The following is a 20238-nucleotide window of genomic DNA, read 5'->3' as shown; positions in this document are numbered from 1 at the left end:
CGTGTGTGTGGTGGTGGTCAGACCCAGACTGATTCCTTAAGGCATACAGAGCTTGGGGTAGGTAATATAGCCATCCCTTTTTCAGTGTCAATATAAGCTTGGTGACTCTTTCCTTTAGGAGGCTGTTGAGTCTTTCTCATATCTCGTTCACTTGCGGGTGATAAGCACAAGAAAACCCGTGCTTAATATTCAGCAATAATCCTATTTGTTCAAATACTTCATTAACAAAATCTGGCCCATTGTTGGATTTCAGCACCTCACACCCTCCCCACCCAGGAAAGACTTCTGATACCAAAAATGTTGCTATGCAAGTGGCATCAGGGTGTGTACAAGGACCTGCTTCGATCCACCTGGAGAAGGGACACACCACAACTATCAAATACCTGTATCCATTATATACTTGCAGCATGTCAATGTAATCAATATGTAAATGATGCAAAGGGGCATTTTGTTGAGGAATTGCTCCTCTAATCATTTGCAGTGTATGCCCAGCAGTAATCTTTTGACATACGATGCAATTTACTACATAAAATGCAATGTGTTCTAACAGGTTCGGTTTGAACCAGTCTTCTGCAATTGCTGTAGCAAGACTTTCTCTAGTTACATTTGCAGGGCAGTGCAGCTGTTAAAGCGCTACCTTTAACAATGTTACTGGAATTACTAGCTTTCCAGTATTGTCCTGCTGCCATAATGCTTCTGTGGGGGATAAAAAACACCTCCTTTTGGTGCACTGACTTGAATCTCCATTAACTGAGATCTTGGTAAATTATTAAATCCTTCATTCACTACATAATCATAACTACTATCTCCTTTACATTTGGAGTATCAAAAATTGAAATATCTGGTGAATACACAACCCTTTTGGCCTCTGTGGATTAATTTCTGCAAAAAATAAAGTCTGTTTGCTTAGTGTGCGCTGCACATGTAACTATTGCTATGGCTACTGAGAGTTGCAGTGCCTTAATAGGCCTGTCTAATAAGGATGCATGCTGCACTGGAGTACCATCCGCTCAGAGGTAGCCCCTCCTTATCCAACGTGCTAACCTCGCATGTATGGTTGACGTCACATAGGCAGAGCCACTGTATGCGTCACTTCCTGCCCTTTGTGTTTCTCGAGTGCGGCAATAAGAGCTACCAATTCTGTTGTTTGCGCTGAAAAGTGAGACAGTATTATTACACTTGCTACAACCTCAAATTCTCTGGTTTCTCTATGCCTCACTACAGCTGCGCCAGAATGCCTTTCCTGACTTGTCTGATCATTTTTTGAAGAAAAATCAATAAAGAGAATCTCCCCTCCTGCCTCTGCATGTTCTTTAGCGCACAGCATGTCATCGTAAAACTCCTCATAGTTCACGCAATCATGCACATGCTCGCCCTCTGCCCTTGGCTCAGCCAAGAAGGTGGCAGGATTCACTAATTTACACCTGAGAATTCTAATCACTGGATTTGATATAATCACTTCATATACAGAGGCTCTCTGAGATGTCAATGTACACTTAGGTTTCTCTAAAATGGCAAACAACCATGCTCCACAAAAAGCGTCATATAACAACCCATCATAATACTTATAGATTTCTCAATTGAGAGTGTTGCTGCTGCCAATGACTGTTTACAAGGAAAATGCCCTTTCATAACTGGGTCTAAAATCCCACTGTAATATGCCAAAGGTGTATACCCTAATGCAGTCCTCTGTGTAAGCACTGCTGTCATGACTGTCCCATTTGTATGTGAAAACAAGAAAAACTCAGCATAGTTGAGAATTCCTGAAACAGGAGCTGTACAAATTGCCTTATTCAATTCTTCAAATCCTTCCTCCATTTCTTTAGTCCATTCTATTTTCTCTTTATTTACCTGTGCTTTCTTTAACGCCTGCAAAAGGGATCTTGTATACAAGCTACAATCAAACACACATGCTCTCACATAATTACATAATCTCAAGAACTTTTGCATCTGCTTCACTTTGTGCTGTTTTACAGTTTTCAAAATCGCTTCAGCTCTTTCAGGTGTTACCTTCTTTCCCTCATGTGAGATCAACTGGCATATGTACAACACTTCTTCTTGACAATACTGTAGTGTCTCTCTGTCTACTTTGTAAACCTTGTCTGCTAGAATAGTCATTGATTGTATCAGGTCTTGTCTACACTCATCTTCTGTTGTGCTACAAATCAAAATGTCATCTACATAATCTATCACAGTGCTTTTCAAATCAATATTGCCTAGGTCCATCTGTAGGACTCTATTAAAGATCGATGGAGACTCACAGTACTCTTGAGGAAGCCTTGTGTGCTTTAGCCAGATTTGACAAAATGAAAACAAAGTCAAGTCTTGTGAATCTTTGTGAAACGGATTGAGAAAAACAACTTTTTCAACTCAATCACCATGAAATATTGTGCTTCTACTGGGTCACTGCATAGTATTGTCGCTGGATTAGGAACTAAAGGAAGCTCTGCTTCTACAATCTGGTTAATCGGTCTCATGTCATGTATGAATCTCCACGACCCTCCCTTTAATTTCTTTAGAGCGTATACCATGGTATTGCACAATGACTCTGATGGTACCAAAATACCCTGCTCTATTAGTGCTGAGATAGTCTCAAAAATGCCCTCATCTGCCTCTCGAACATTGGGTTTTGTCTCACTCCAGGCAGAATCACTCCTGGTTTCCACTTTATTTTAACCTCCCCTACTCCTTTTAGTGGGCCAACATCATAAGGGCCTTTAGTCCATAAAACACTTGGCACTTTCTCCAAGTCTTCATCAAAAAATGCTGAGCACTGCCGCATGATTGCCATGCACTGTGGGATCTCCCTTTTCTCTATTCTGATCCACTATGTAATGCTCATAAAGAACAACACTTCATCTGATCGATCGTCTCTAAACATGTCATCATCAGTGACGTCAGTTAATCTACAACCTTCCCCGGTGGTAATTCTCTTCCCAAAATATTAACTGGTGCCTGTCGTGAATATAACAATGGAACAGACCTATGGCATTCTTCTACAGAAACTGGTAATTCATCAGTAAAAGGAACTCAATTTGTAGCTCCAGAGAATCCTTGAGCATTCATGGCATTTCCGAACATTGGATATTTCCCCTCTTGCATACATGTACGAGTTGCACCAGTGCCTACTAAAAACGAAAAAGATTTGCCTCCTATTGTCACATCAACCCTTGCTTCCTCTTGGGCGTCTGGTGTCACGGATAGTACTGAACACATCATTTCGCCCTGTGAGCTGTACTATTGTGGATACCTGCATACCCCTGTACCCTCCCATTACTACCTAATAATAGCAACATTTTGGATGGTGCCTTGAATACTAACCTGAAAGGTTGTATAAAAATAGTTCTGATCTACTGGGCTAAGTGCTGATATACTAAAGGCGCTTACTTAAAAAAAGGTAGAAAAAGTATCCATAGGTTGTAATAGAGTATATAGATTATGTGATAAATATTGAAGTAAGGGTGGTATAAAAGGATTTATTAGTGCAAGAGATAATAGAATAGATCTTACTTGTAAAAGAAATGTAGGACTCCACAGGCAGTCATCTAAGGCTTCTCTGTGGATAGGATGTCCCAATCTAGTAATTTGAGAAAAGAGAAAGCAAGGTGTATTAAGAAAAAGGGTGAACATTGGCTGTGAGGCTCAATGTGGTTGCTGAGTAGCCATACTTACAAGTTGAGATGAAGAAAAGCTGAAAAGCAGGTTTCCCAGATGTAGTTGTTACCCGAGACTCTCCATCCGCTTCCGAGTGAAAAATCGGAGTGGATCGAGTATTTATAGTCGCGGGTGACGTCACCCGCGCATGTGCATGATGACAACACACCGCGGCCCTGGTGTCTGATTGGTTTTGATGATGTGAGAGCTGTCGCGGGTGACGTCACCCGCACATTCACGTGATGACATCACACCACGGCCATTTTGTTTGTTTACCTGTATGTGCGTGTGTCTAAATGATGAGAAAAAGGTGTTTCAACCTTTATAGGAGATACGCCTAAAATTCTATCCGGGTAGTGAATGCCAATTTGTATTAACTATACATTTAAACATCCAATGCATGGTAATGGGGAAATAATTATGAACTGGTGGTAGTGAATATAGTCTGATATGGAAATTTGAGCTAATCGAGAAGCTGTGTGTGCCCTACCCCCAACTAGGAGAAGATAAAAGAATAAATATGAATAAATGGATAAGCTAAAAATAGATATAAAAGAGAGATAAAAAAGGAAAAAGGACAATTTAAATTGAAAAACACAATAATCATGACATTATGCTGTTTGTCGTAGAAAAATCAAAAGAGGCTCCCTTGCATTACAAACAATAGCATAAAAACAATAACATTGTCTGTACATACACTAGATTTAAGTAACTTTTCATCTGACCCACTAGGGGGTGTACATTCTTATTGTCTAGTCATGAGATTGTAATTTCTTGTGTATCTCTTCTGGATCTCTAACCAAAGTGAATATAGGATTTTAATCCTGTTTAGTTGAATGAGGTATAGTTTAGTCTAATTCTAATTCAAATTAAAACATAAGAAGGACACTAAAGAAGAGATGCCATGTCTATGTTTGCAGACATGCCTACATGTTTACAGAAATGGGCCTAAGTAGTAATCCTCATTTAGCCCCAGAGGGAACATAGCATTTAACTTTTGGATCCAATAGAGTTCTCTTTGTGCTAAGAGTTTTTGAAGATCACCTCCTCTTGGTAAGGGATGGACTACTTCCAGGACTACCATTCTCATTTGTGAAATATTATGTTTTTGGTCACGGAAATGTCTGTGTATAGGTGACTGCACGTTTTTAGTTCTTATGTTGGACTTGTGTTCTGTCCATCTTTCTTTCACTCTCCGATTGGTTTTTCCAATGTAATACATTCCACAGGGACAACGGATCGCATATACCACATTCTTTGTATCACATGTTGCATATTCTCTCAAAGTTATTTTTTTGCCTGTGTTTGGATGTCTCACATGGTCTCCGATTTTGATATTATTGCAATGTTGGCAATGTAAACAGGCGAATGTTCCTGTTTTCTGTTTAGTTAGAGTGGTCTGTGTTGGTCTTTTAGGTTTTTCAGCTTTGATAAGTTGGTCTCTGATGTTCCTCCCCCGTTTGTATGCCATCATCGGGGGATCTGGAAAGAGTTCTTTCAGGGTATTATCTGTTCTTATTAGATCCCAATTTTTATGGATGATCCTCTTAACTTGAAAACTTTGACTTGAGTATTTCAACGTCTATATTAGACTTTTGGTTTATTTCTTTGTGTTGCCTTGGAGGAGCTCTTCTCCTTTTTGTAAATTGGTTCTGACTATTGCTTTATCCACTGTTTCTGCTGGGTACCCTCGTTTTAAGAATCTCTGTTTCATGATGTCATATTCATTCTGTAGAGTAGCCTAATCTGACGTTATCCTCTTGAGTCTTAGTAGTTGACTGTAGGGTACATTTTCTTTTAGATGTTTTGGGTGAAAGCTGCTATGATGAAGGCAGCTGTTTACATCTGTTGGTTTTCTGAATATCTTTGTCTTGAGTGTTGTCCCTGATCGTTCAATCGTGATATCCAAAAAAATTGACCTCCATAGTGAAACCGATCCTGTCGTTGTAATTGTTTAGGGATTCCCAGAATTTTATTAGTTCGCTTTCAGTGCCATTCCAGATCCCAAAGATGTCGTCTATATAGCGTCTCCAGCATTTCACCTTGTCTTTCCATAGTGGGTTTTCTAATACAAATTTAGTCTCAAATTGGTGCATGAAAATATTAGCATAAGATGGGGCCACTGATGAGCCCATCGATGTTCCGGAGATTTGCAAATAATATTGACCATTGTGTCTGAAATAGTTGTTGTAAAGGATAATATTAATGAGTTCTATGGCAAAGACTCTTTGTATCTGTACTTGTTGATTCCAAAGTAAAAACCATTCCATGGCTTCTATACCTTCTTTATGAGGGATTGAGGTGTACAAACTATTTACGTCCATCGTGAATAGAATAAGTTCTTCCTCTTCTAGATTAAGTGTGTTGATTATGCTCAGAAAGTGGGTCGTATGCTTCAAATAAGTTTTGGTGCTTTGTACCAAAGGCTGTAGTGCAGTATCCAGGTAAATTGCTAAAGGTTGGAACACACTGTCTGTTCCAGCTACAATTGGTCGAAAAGGGGGGTCTTCTTTATTTTTATGTATTTTTGGTAATCTGTAGAAAACCGGAGTGACTGGATGTTTCTGAATGAGAAAAATTGCTGTTTTCTCACTAATCCAGTCCATATCTGTAGCTTTGTCTACTATGTTTTTGATGAGGTCTTTGATCTTCAAAATTGGGTCACCATCTAGTGGTAAGTAAGTCCTGATATCATTGAGGAGTTTCAGACATCCTGCGTTGTATAAGGTAGTGTCGGGCTAATGCTATGCTCCCGACACTAATCTATGTAATGAGACTCTGGTTTCAGATCTTTATGGTCATAATGAGGAGATACCCGGACTATGCAGGGTGGTAGTGGCATGTTGCCCAAGTTAATATGACTCAACGATGTGAAGGACTTTAATAAAGGCCCTGGGACGTTACCACCCGTTACAGCCCAGTTAACTTGTCATTAAGGTAATTAGCACCCGTGTAGTTCCAAAGCGAGTGCTAATGGTGTTTCATTAAAAGAAACATACCTTGCAGTGCTGTGAGGTGTGGTGCCATAGTTTCCAAGTCCATTTTCTATGTTGATGACCCTAATTTCATCAGCAAGGAAACAGAGTTGTAAGACTACAACGCTGCGCCAAACTGCATAGTATGCTTTTATTTTTTAATTAAGCATTCTTAGCACTCGAGTAGGAACTACATGGGTGCTAAGAGGAAACAAGGGAGAGCAGTGAAGGAAAGGGGGCACTGACAAGCAGCATTCAGGCTGCTCGGAACACAGGTTTATGCCAGGGAATTGGGACATCCTCATTGGCCTGTGCCCCTTCCAGTGTTCTAATAGACAATGTTCCTTACACCCTGCAGATTTGAAGGTCAATGCATTCCGTCACCAGTTAATTAGGGGGATGTATCATTCCAGCCATAGAGGGCCCAGGATTACTGAAAAATTGGGATGCATCAAACATGTAAAGACTAAAACGTTCCTTATATTCCAGGCATTGTACTCGAAGTACAAAGGGTTTGTGTGTAATTTCTCTTATGGTTAATAGGTTGACTTCATTCCAGTCCCATTTTTCATATGCATGCTCAAACCTGGCAGCATAGGCTCTCACCTCCATGTTTCCTTGTCAGAGCTTGAGCAAGTCGGCAGTCCGAGAGTACTGGCTTTGCCTGGAGAAAGCACTGATTTAAATTATATTTAAAAATTGGTAAAATTCTGTAATAGAGGGTTTGAATTTACCAACAGAGGCATGGACCGTAAAGCAATGTGCCCTGTCAAGTTACTGAGACCAAATTACATTATGCTCTGGTCAGTGAAATAAAACATTGCTTGCTTTAAGAAATACACGCATTGTTTGCGTTTTCTTTGTTTCAAAAGCATTTGCTAATCGTAACATGTCCGTTGCAGAAGTTGTTTCGATAGCAAATTCATTCCAGGCTGTGTAACTGCTCCTAAATCCGCATGTGCTTGTAAAGTCTGCACCTAGCAGTTTGACTGTTGACTGGCTAGCAGATGTCCACTGCATTGTTCCTCCAATTGTGAAACTTTAGGTTCCATGTTAGTTGTGGGAGCCTCACAAGCTGTCAAGGTCAAGAACTCGAGTTTCACTGAAATCTAGACAATCGATACACACTTTTGAGTTACGTTTGAAACCCTTCAGTAATAGTTCATTATTTCCTTCTCAATAATTAATGAGAATGCTGCTTCATTCTTCTTGAATAAGATTTTGAAAATCAGAGATGGTATGGCCACTTACAGAAAAGTCCAACTCTGCTAGCTTGCCTTTTTCAGATGATAAAGTTATGCATACATTGGATTTCTTATCTAATGAAAAACTTAGAAAAATGATCTCTGTGTCAAAAGGCGGCTGGCTACCTGTATGACCTTATTCCTATCAAGAAATGTAAAGAAATATATTCTGTGATTTTTATCTGAGATTACTTATTTTTGTAATCTCTCACAAGGCTATGCCCTGGACAATCATATTAATGCAGTTATTCTCCTGAAAAAACCTGCACTTCTTGATTCAGCAATATTTTTGGCAATTTCATTTCTACTCTACCCTGTGAAACTCTGGGAAAAGGTTTAGGTCTCTAAAACTCATTGTTTCGCTGAGATCCAGGGTCATTTAAAAAGACATCCATCTGGCTTCTGTACTTGAATGGGTACTGGAGCCATAACTGTTCGTTCCTGGATGACCTTTGTGAGGTGTCTGTCTCATGTGGGAGACACAGCCCTGATCCTTTTGGATTCATCTGTGGCCCTTGATGCTGTAGCTCATCAGCTTATAATTGAGAGAGCACAAAATTGTATTTTGCGAGCAAAGTTCTGGATTGGCTTAGCTCTTTCTTTACAAACTGTTTCCAGGCTGGTTCCTTGTGTCCCTAAAAATACTCCTGCTTCTCTCTCTGACCAGTGAAGTAGCACACTGATCAGACATCCCTGCTTTTCTAAAACTTTGATGAGACACCAGCAGCCATTCTAGTTCAATCCTTTTTTGTTTCATGCTCGATAGCTGCAGAGTGATGGATGTGCTGTAATAGATCGAAGTTGAATGATTGCAAAACAGAGATATTCCAGGTCAATAATTAAGTAGGCAGTTGATCTCAAAATCTCTGTCCTTCTAGTATTTGTATGGGATCTTGTCTCAAACCGGTGTCTATGATAAATAAATACTTGGTAACGATTGAACACATCCTTATCTCTCATAGTTCATAAAATGTTTGGCCATTTTCTTGCACTGCCCAAATCACCTTGGTTAATGCACTGTATTATGCTAATGCTGTTTGTCTTGGTCTTCCTGTCACCACCATTTATTTTTTTACTGCAAAGCGGGCTGAATCTGCCAGCTGGTCTTTTCAGTCTTGGGCCTTGAAATCACATTTCTCCAAAATGTCTTTGATTCCACTGGCTCCCTGTGCAAGCCATATGTCAACAAAGCACTCTGATTGGCTCATAGAGCTGTCTATGATGTGAAGTCTTTATTCCGCATTAACCAAACTACAATGGTGAATGCCCTCATGGGGAGTTTTCAGAGTCCCTGGCTTTTGCATGTCGTAAGTAGCAGGCGGGTGATATTATTATCAGTTTGTTAGAACATTGCTTCCACTTTCAATCAGGGATGTTTCTAAACTCACACAATTCTGCACATTGATTACGACCTGGCCTTTCTTGCTCTCTAATATCTAGTGTGACACTAGTTTGTCTCTTCATATGCACACTACCTCATTAACTTGTCCATTTAGCATAAGAGGGATTTGGGCGATAGTGTTTCGTTCTATTGATATGCATAAATAGAAACAGAAAATAGTAAATGAAGGCAAGAAACCTTAATCAAGCCAGATGTTAACTCTACCTTGTGGGTGTTCACTTGCAGCCCCTAATCCCTTCCAGTGAAATTGGGAAGAGACCATATTCCTCTCAAAGTGCACTAGGTTAGTGATATTCCTTTTACAATGAATGTGTGCCGAGTTCAGTATACATTCAAATGATTGAAGATCCCCCATAGAGAAGCTAGCTCCTCCACCGATCACATCCATGTTTACATTCTGCAAGTAGCATGTAATAGATATTTCACAATGTGTCCTTCCACACAGGTGGGGAATATATAACAAGACACTTTTGTCCCTCCAAACCGAGGACACAAGTATCAAGCCCTTCAGAATTCTCTACCACACAGTACTGGAACATGAGCAAAGTATCAAGCACTGCTGTTCCTCATTCAATTGTGCCTGCCTCATCAGAAATGGAGACGAGGTAACTGACACCTCAGCATCTCCAACGTCCAGAGAAAACGTAAGAGTCTCTGACTAAGACTTGGATCCTCATCAAACTGAAGCCAAGTAGCTGTGAGCTCAGGGGACCTCAAGAGCAGCAACAAAGGAATCCTCCACACAAATAGGAACACCAACAGTTGCAAAGCTGCCCAGCCTGCCTCAATACTTTCTTTTAAAGTGACTCGGAACTCCTAGAGTGTTCCTTCTGCACTGTTCACATTTCTGAAAGCCAACTCCTCACAGCTTTCACAAACTCTGGCAATCCAATCTATAGATGTGCCCCTGTGCCTTCCCCCAACTCCACAGTTTCCACTGACGGGGTCCCTGGATCCTGACAAAGCTGTACCAGGGAATCGTATTACCTAGGAAAGTATTTTTATTTATGTAAATTAGTTTTGGCAAAGGGAAGGTAATTAGTTACCACTCATTAGCTGGATTGTTTAGGAGTGAACATCAATAATCAGAGCAGCAGAGTAGTAGTAGTTGGAATGCCACTTTACATTTGGTTGTCTACAATTTGACAAGATGGCATTAATACATGGTGACATTACACAATGATGTCACACGTTTATGTGTACACGATGATGTCATGCACAATGCAATGACTTCACATGCAGAGAATGTGTGTATCAAAATATTTGTATGTAGATGTCTTTGCTCAGAATCACTTCCCCAACACCAAACCTTGACCCTCAGGTTGGAACAATAAAAGTATTTTTAACGGTTATAAGTCACAAAAGCTCCTCTGCAATCCCATGCTAGCGTTAGAGAGTTTGCCCCTCCACAGTGACTTTACTTTTGTTTTCTGTTATAGACACTTGCAATTTCTCTCTTGTAAACTAGTGATGGCCTCTGTTAAGGACGGTTTAGCCCTAGCAAGACAGATGTATTACACGTTCTCCGAAAAGAGTAGTGTTTTATGGCATTCATGATAACATTGAAAGCAATCAGTAAAGTGGGAATGTTGCATAGTACTAGGTGGACAGAACTACAGAAAATTGTGTACACGCTCCACGTGCATTCATGGCCCATGCAGGTGAGGCATGAGTATATGAGCGCCCATGCTGTGGAACACTGTAATATTCGTGACTGAGGCATGAATAATTAATTTAGTGCACCAACTATTTTTGCAAGAATCATGTATGTCACATTGCACACATCAAGATGCCAAGTTGCCTCATTTCACTTAGTTGTATCTTGACTTTGTTATAGGTCATTCTTTCAGTTGATGCCTGTCTAGCCTCTGAAATAATATCCTATATCACCAAAAGGAGAAGAAATGTGTCATGCTAGACGACCTCTGAGCCTCACAAGAGGACACAGGCTGAACATGTTGGGGGGGGAACTAACAAAGGATGGACATAAGCATGCATGTACCTTACAGTAAGCAAATGGTGGCGATTGAATAGTATTTGTTGTTTGTTTCTTGAATTATGAGTTTAATTTCCAAAATATTTACTTATTAAGCACAAGAGTGGTGTTTTCATATGAGGTTGCATATATACCTTAATGGAAGTTTGAAGTTGCTTGAGGAATATTCCCAGCAAGTCTTCTGTTTATTTTCCTATTGAAGTATGAAAAGGCCCCCACAAAGCTTTCTTAATACAATATTTATTTTATATCTGTGCGATCAGTGGTCATATTGTTTTTGTAGCCATCAGATTGGCACTTTTTAAATATTTATCTTCACAAAACTGTGTGTGTTTGATCTGAACCAAAATTCCATGAGGATTCGACACACGGTTAACATGAGGTCTCATAAACAGCAGTATCTTTCAGAACTAGAATGGTACAGTGTTAAAATGATACAGCAATGCCATCTGAGCCAACTTTCCTTGCCTGATGTCTGTTTCCTCCCTCTTCCCATAAAACAGCACCACCATGCAAGGGAGGGAGTGAGGGTGGAAAGGAGAATAATAGAAATAATCATAATATTTCTGATAAGAAGACACAATAAACATTAATCAGTGCAAGGCATTGCAGAAATTAATGATGAATTGATGAATGAGTGTTAGGAGGAGACAATGATAGTATTGTGAACATGAAAAATAAAAACAGGTCAATCCCTGTCTGATCCAATGGTGCCTCCTGTCTCTTAGTGTAAGCATCCACTAGGCAGTAATGTAGCATCATTCTCCACAGATATGCCCTCTTAATACCACAGCGGTAATTTAGGAAAATCACAAAGGGCATGGAAATAGTAGCACATGAGAGCATTCGGTCTGTTCTGACGAGTTCACCGATTTAAAAAATGTACTCCTCCTTTGTGTCTTTCTTTAACCCATAGCCTCCTGACTCCAACGCCTAGTTTTCATCTGTTGATTTCAACTGCTCTGACTGTGTTGTGTCTCAACTAGCATCCAGCACACTGCTCACTTTTTCCTTTCCCAGAAAGCCCCAGTGAAGTCGTCAGACTGACTGCGGCACAAGCTCCATGCATGCGAGTTTCTGTTCTAAGAGTTTCTGGCTGAAGCTCAGACTCTGGACTTTGAACCCAGGGTTAGCTCACGTTTGCGGTTGTGGACATCATGCTTGCTATTCAAACAAAGAGATAGAATGGAAGATAGCTCGAGAGCAATGCACTCCCCATGCCAACTGGACAATTCTTTACATCAAGAGTTTGATACCCCAGTTGGATTGACTCATCCCTTTACACCCCAAAGTTGTTACAGGTTGATAATTTTGACTGTACGATGTAATATTGCTTACCAAGCACTCTGAATCTAGCTTCCTGGTGAGTAAAGACATATTTATTATTATTATTATTATCATTATTATCATTATTATTATTATTATTATTATTATTACATTATTATGATCTCTTCCTGGCATGTACCATTGCTCCTGTCCCTTCAGCATGCATGGGAATCAATGATATGATATGATATGGCATTTATAAGGTGCCTGTACACAAGTCTTCCATGTATCAAGCCTTGTGGTGCATGTACTGCAAAAACCTACAGTCAAAGCTCACACTGCATTGTGAAACTCCCATAACTGCTTCTATGGACACAGCCTCTTTCCCAAAAGCTTATCATCTCTTATTGATCCACAAAGACGCTAACATTGTTCCTGAAGAAAAGATAAGTGGGACTAGCTGCATGGGATATACTCTATAAACAGTTTGTGCTAATATGAAGCTAGTTGGGCTAGATCATAAAGTAATTAAACTAAACATAACTTGTAATTTAGGGACATCATCTTCATTGAATCGTTTAACTTGCACACAATTGCAAATACATGAAGTTCATGTAGTGAGGTCTACTTCAATCACATTCTTTATTGTAGTTATTTCTGCCTCAATAATCAGCACTATCAAGTGAAAAGTGACTTGGGTCCAAAGCAGTGCCTTATGGCATGTGTCTGTGTTTTTTTTAAGATATTACTTCCTATGATGGCATTCAACGTCAGATAAATTATGTTTTGGGTAGTGCTGCTCCTAAACCTTGGGATGATAGCACAACTGAAAGCCATCAACCCAGCCAGGTTAGGAGTAAAGGGAGAGATGTGTGCATGACTGCATTCATAGTTTACTTAAGATATGTCACTGAAAGAACATGGATTGAAATACCCAATCATAATTGATTACTACACCAAGAGCAGTAAATATTAGATTTGAATGGAACAAAGATAACACATTTGATCAATCATATGTTTATCAATGAAGAGATAATGTGTTACACTAAATATTTCAGCATTTTGTCAACAGTTTTTAGCAGAATGCATTAGGTGTGTTGTTCTATTTGTATGTTATGTACTTGTGCAAGGAGTACAATCTTCTGCTTTGAAATACACAATCTTTAGTTTGCCATTTAGACATTTGATTTACATTTTAATTTGATCTTGTCTTTATTGTAGTGGGTCCTCCAGAAGACTCTTCAGGAGATGAACATGTGGCTTAAATATCTTGCTCTGTTCCTTATGGTTCTGTGTTTTTCATATATCTACTGGCAGACATCCCACAAACAAAATCTAAAACCAACAGGCATCAGGATTACTGATCCTCTGCAAATCACGCTGGAGATGCCCAAAGAATCTGGCATATTCTTCATTGAGACGACAGATAGAATGTTTCCACCAGCTCTTGTGGCATGTTCTGTGGAGTCAGCTGCTCGGACATACCCCAACAAAACGGTATACTTCCTCATGAAAGGGCTCACCAATGAAATATCCATAAATATAAACTCAAATTACACTGCCGTGTTGCTGCTGGCTTCTGTGAAAAATGTCAAAATTCTTCCTTTGAGTTTTGAAGAACTGTTCAAAGACACCCCGTTATCGCCTTGGTACCAGAAGGTAAGCACTTTCTAAGTGGTGCAATGTTTGTATTACTTTGCAAACGTCTCCCCTGATTAGCCACATCAACGGTGGCACAGTTGAATGTATTATTATTATTACTCATAATGAAACCTTTTTCACCATATACAAAATTGTTCCTGTCAAGGTATTACATATAAGAAAATGTGATTCTCTGGATGCACACATGCTTACATGTATACAGTACCCACAATTTAAGGTTTGGTTTAGTAGGTGTTACTGAAAGAGCTGCCCACATGCTGAAATAATTGTCATGGAAAGTGAAGATAGTCGACAGATGAGATTTTAGCTGGAAAACAGCTGGTGTTTTTTTTTCTTTTACCCACCCTTTGATCATCTAAGGTCAAGCAATCACTATGGCTATTCTCACCCAACTGCTTGCACCTCCCCACCCAATAAACATCATCCTAGGAACTCTTTGAGCTATGTAAGGTACAGGAGTAAGAATCCAACATTATTTTGGGTGTTAAACACTGTTAGTAAACAGGAAAATAAGTGGGTTGGGTGAAAGCCTATCTCTCCCTAACTTTATGAGGATTTTCCCTGCCTCAACACAGCTAACTAGTGTCAGAATGTCCCAAAGTAAAATGTCCTCCGTCTGGTGTCCAAAATCCTAACCTGTGCCTCACATGCTAAACTGAATATAAAGTGCAAGGGGGATGTTTTACAGCTGCCCTCCTGCAGCTATTTTCCACAATTCCAACATGTAGTTCTAAAAGTGAAAATTAAACAAATCCAGTTCCAAAAATCTCAGAGGGGGTTTCCTTCTCCCTGAGTTTCTTCACGCTTTCAATGGTATACAATTCAAGGGGTATGGATCTTCCATTGTCTTTCCACACTTCATCAACATCAACAAACAAAGTTTTTCTTGTTTCAGGGGGCTTATGTTTCCCTGATTTCTTTTAACATTCAATAGTTTCCACTCTCAAGGGGTATGGGTCAACAATTGACTTTAACACTTATACAGTTCAGAACTCAGGGGTTTTCCGTTCCCTAAGCATCGTTATACTTCCAATGTTTTCCACTCTCAAGGGGTATAGGCCTTCCCTTGACTTGCTTTCCAACTTTACCAAAACAGCAATATAAAGTTTCACCAACTTCAGGGGGCTTTCCCCCTGAATTTCATGTATTTCCAACAATTTCCACTTCCAAGGGGCATGGGTCTTCCCTTGCCTTTTCTCAGTTTAAACAGTTCACAAATCCTTTAGGTGAGTTGTGCTATATAAAAGGTATATAACAATAAGAATAACATGCACGCCTTGATTTCAGCCTCCTGTGTCCATTTACCTCCAGCTGGATGCTGGCGGTAACTGCGCCGTGTTTCTGGCAATATTTACGCCGGTTTTTGGAGCGAATACTGCCGAGGATGAACTTGTGATGCGGCTGTGTTTGCACCTCGTGTGGGTGGCTGTATTTGCACCAGCTGTAATAGCGCTGGATGTCATAGCGGCACCTGCTCTTACAGTTGGTGGTATTTATGCCAGCTCATGATCCAGCAGAGCGGTATTGGCAGCGCTATTACAGTTACTGATGCTTTTAAGGTTTCCTGCTGGACTTGTGATGAGGCCCATGGCATGTCTACACAAACAACGCTGGTCATCTTTTAGTCAAGAATACTGTTGCCTCTTGAATCTGAACTTATTTGCTTGGTATAAATCATCAGAAATCTTCTTCTCTTTCCATTAGTGCTGATTTCATAAAAGGAATTGGGGCCGCAATTGTTGCAGGGCATAGTCCAACTGGCCGCTTCCCATTACATTTCATTTAGGAGAAGAACTGAGCAGAAAGAAGATGAATGGATGGACATTTTTGGAGGTCTAGTTCCTTCAATGTTCACAGTTTTGATAATTAATTGACTTCTAAGGTGAACAAACATTGGCAAAGGCAATAGGTTTGTCTTTGAAAATGTACAGGAACTGCCTTTGTGTCCTATACAACTCTACAGAAAATTCTGACCATCTAATTTGACAAGAACAGACCTAATGGCTTTGCAAACTTAAAAAAAATGTGTTTACTCAGGGCAAGTCTATCTGCCTGAATGTGTAACATCTGTCACCGTTCTACTTCTTTAGTTATGTCAATCCAGTTGTTGGCATTGATCCTTGCTCCTTTCAATGCAGATATCCCTTCTTTAGGGAGTTCTCATTAAACTGTGTTAGACTGACTCTTTATAAAGGACTCAAGTGTGAATAGACTTGCTAAATGAGACCCTGAAGACATTTTGCCAGAAACTGAAAATGAACAAGAACACAAGATGAAGAAATCAATTTTGGAACACTACAAGGAAAAATTTGAAGAATTAGAGACATCTATGAAAGCATTCAAACAATTTAATTGAAACAGAACACAATACAACTAAAAAAGATACTATAGCCTGATCACTTGAAAAAGGAAACCTGTGTATCACAGAAATCTATTACCAGTAAGTGTCACCAAGATGCAGTTATTCATTACAACAACAAAAGGGCCTTTTCATGGGTTCCAAGGTAGGAAGAGAAATCCGATGAGAAATAAACCCCAGATGGATAACGGGAGTTTCTCCAGTGTCAGCTCTGACAAAGAAGTGTGAGCTATTCTTTCCACAAATGGTGGAGATAATAGATATAATACCCAAAGACTAACTATAAGTTATTAGTAACAAATCTAACTTCTTAATTTAAAGTGTTAAATATTTCAAACTGAATTTATTAGTGCCTCCCCTCCTCTTCTCATATTTGTTGTTCTACCGGGCACGCAATTTGGGAGAGCAGACATTTCTAAACATCTAAGATTTTGTCTAAACAGAATGTCTTTTTACAAAATTGATCAAACCACAGATAAAAGGGCAGAAACACTAGGCCTCAGTGAAGAGGAAGCAAACCGTATTTTATCATTGATTAAGTTGAAAGGTGAAGACTTGATAACAAACCAGAGGCACTCATCAGACAACTTGAGTGGGAAATAAGATGTGAAATCAACCTAAAATTACACGCTTCAACTTTAGCGCGCTACTATAAAGCACAAAGAACTCCCCGTGGACTAAGAGTTAATCTTGAACCGAGTTTATGTAAAGAGAACCCGACATTTGTAAAAAGGTGGAGCCAGATACTAAACAATTGTTCTTTAGACCCAATACTGCTTACCATAGAGGAGTTGGCTCATAGCCTTAAAACTTTGAGTGAAGATGTAGGAACTCTCAAGGCATCATTGAGCAAGTGTTTCTCAGAGGATCAATTTAAAGAGGTATTGGATGACACCAACATGAAATTCCAAAAATATAAACAGGAATTGGAGACCAAAAAGATACGTAAATTTAGACGAGATACACTTGACTACAAGTTGGACATAGTATACACATGGCAGGAGTACTACGGACATCGTCCAAACAAGCCAAATCAGGGGCAGACACCAAAACCACCAACACAAGCTGAAACCACAACCTCAGATGCATCAAGTACGGAATTGGACCCGATAGTGACACCAGAAGTCCCGCAACCAACTGGCTCCCGGCACAAGTTATTATCAACAGAAGAACCGCCTTTTTAAAAAAAGGACCAACAAGACGTGGACAAAAGAAGAAACACACAGAGAAAGAAGACCCAGAAAAAGACTTAGTGATCAACATATCATCATACACTTTGACCAGTCTGGAGCTTCGGGTGCTCCGGAAGGGTCTATCTTTCGTTCCTCAGAGCAACAGCACACTTTTGAAGGAAAACATTTTATTTTTTCAGACTCCTGAGAAAAATTAAATTGAAGGTATTCATCGATGATCTCGGGGAAGATCAAGACCAAAATGAATCGGATGAGTTTCTTGAACTTAACCCTAATAGTCGCTTCAATCCACAAGTCCAGAACCATGTTCTATCCACATACGGGAGAGACAAACCCTGCAAAAATCTCCTAGGCAAGCAGACAATAATCTTCAAACCAGCAGACAAGGGGGGCGCACTTGTTCTAATGGACAAGAGTGACTATTTGGAGGAAATTGAGAGACAATTGGCGGACACATAAACTTACAGGGAAATACATTTTAACCCCACTAATCAGATCATGACACTAATTGAAGAAACCCTTGATGAAGTGGAACAGATGGGGACGATCTCTGAGAAAACACACAAATTCCTAAACAATGAACATCCAATTACGCTTGTCCTCTACATATTGCCCAAGATCCATAAGAGACTATTGAAACCTCCAGGACGCCCAATCATCGCAGCAATGAACAGTATTTTGGAACCTTTAGCACAATATCTAGACCGGATCTTGCAACCATTGATTCAGGGTACAGAGACTTACTTGAAGGATACAACAGACTTTTTGAAGAAACTACAAGATGATCGCTTTATAGAGGATCGGGACGTCCTCTTCACCATGGACATCACATCCCTCTATACCAATATAACTCATGAAACAGGCTTAGAGGCAGTGGAATGGATGTTGTTAAGAACAGCACACTGTAAAGCGGATCGGGTGTTTGTTTTGACTTTGTTGAAATTAGTCCTAATGAATAACTTTTTCAAGTTTGGGGAGCATTACTTTTTGCAGACCTCAGGAACCAGCATGGGTGCTGCAATGGCCCCATGCTATGCTAACATTGTTATGTTCTTTTTGGAATACAAGCACGTATTAACATCTCCCAGATGGTCACGCCATTTGTCACTTTATACAAGATATATTGATGACATCTTTGGAATCTGGACATGTCCAAAGGATGAGCTTCAGCAATCCTTTTCTATGATGGACCATATGAACCCAAGAATTATGTTCACGACATCCACTAGTTAATCTAAAATCAGTTTTTTGGACTTTGAGGTTTATGCGAAAGATGGGAAACTGGAAAAACGCATTTTCACAAAGAAAAAAGACAGGAATAGCTTGCTCCTAGCAACGAGATTCCACCCACTAAGAACATTGGACAATGTACCACTAAGTCATTTCCTACGGTACAGAAGGAACATCTCGGAAGCTACAGAGTACTCGAGGCAGTCATCCTCTTTACAAACTAAATTCATTGAAAGAGGATACAACAGAAGTCTGATTTCGGAAGTAAAGAAAAAGTGAATCTTATCCAAAGGGAAACCCTTCTGACACCCAAACCTACCCGAGATCAACAAAAACTGGAATATGTGACAACACATTCAACCCAGAGCAAAAGAATAAAAATAATCATTCATAAACATTGGCATATGTTACAAATGGATCCAAAACTCCAACAACTTTTTCCGGAAATTCTGACATTTGCCTACAGGAACAACAAGTCTCTACGTAACAGCCTGATCAGAGCGGACATAACTAGCACAAGAACTGGAACATCTACTTATAAAGGCACTATTCCATGTCTGAACTGTCAACATTGTAGTAATATACAAAAGGGAAACACCATCAGACATCCACATACAGGTAAAATTATCCCCCTTAAGCATTCTTGTCATCTATGGTCTTAAGTGCCCTTATGGCCTATTTTACATAGGCATGACCACTAGAAAGGTGAAAACACATTGGGCACAAATCAAATATTAGAATGAAGAGTCAAAAGTCACCAGTTGCAATGCACTTTGCAGAAGCTAGAAACTCTATAGCACAAATTAAATGTGTAATATTGGAACAGGTCATACTCGGCCCTAGAGGTGGAGATTTGCAGGCCGATTCATGGAATGAATGTGTGCCGAAAATGGCAGCGCAAGCGTGAAAATCGCAGCGCAAGCGTGAAAATTGCAGCGCAAGCGTGCCAAAGCCGTGCACATTGATTCATAGAAGTCAGTGCGCGTGAAAATCCTGGGATGTGCGCTAAAATCGTGGGTGGCGCACGCGGGCGCACATGTCATTAAACGGCATGCGCTACATGCACAGCGAAAGTGCACACAACAAAAGTGGGCGTAACACGGGGAGAAACACGTCGAATGGGGAACAACGCATGAAAATGTGGGCGTTACGGGGAAGTACAGGAGGTAAATGCTCGCAACGCCCACATGCGTGCCTACAACACGTATTCATGGAATCGAACAGGGGAAATGCGTGCGCCAAAAAAGACGCGCTAAT

At 40.0% G+C, this 20238-nt stretch overlaps 1 protein-coding gene across 1 annotated transcript in view; it reads left to right on the top strand.

Annotated features, from left to right (window-relative positions):
- The window catches only part of LOC138491508 (alpha-1,4-N-acetylglucosaminyltransferase-like), a 362266-nt gene that overhangs the window by 127940 nt on the left and 214088 nt on the right, over positions 1 to 20238 (top strand). The window contains exon 2 of the mRNA XM_069618042.1: positions 13759 to 14196. Within this exon, the coding sequence (XP_069474143.1) occupies positions 13786 to 14196 (411 nt within the window). The 5' untranslated portion in view covers positions 13759 to 13785. The remainder of the gene's footprint in view (positions 1 to 13758; positions 14197 to 20238) is intronic.

Source organism: Ambystoma mexicanum, chromosome 10, assembly GCF_040938575.1.
Source record: "Ambystoma mexicanum isolate Mex_15411 chromosome 10, UKY_AmexF1_1, whole genome shotgun sequence".
Lineage (NCBI taxonomy): Eukaryota > Metazoa > Chordata > Amphibia > Caudata > Ambystomatidae > Ambystoma > Ambystoma mexicanum.
This window is presented reverse-complemented; position numbering and strand designations above follow the sequence as displayed.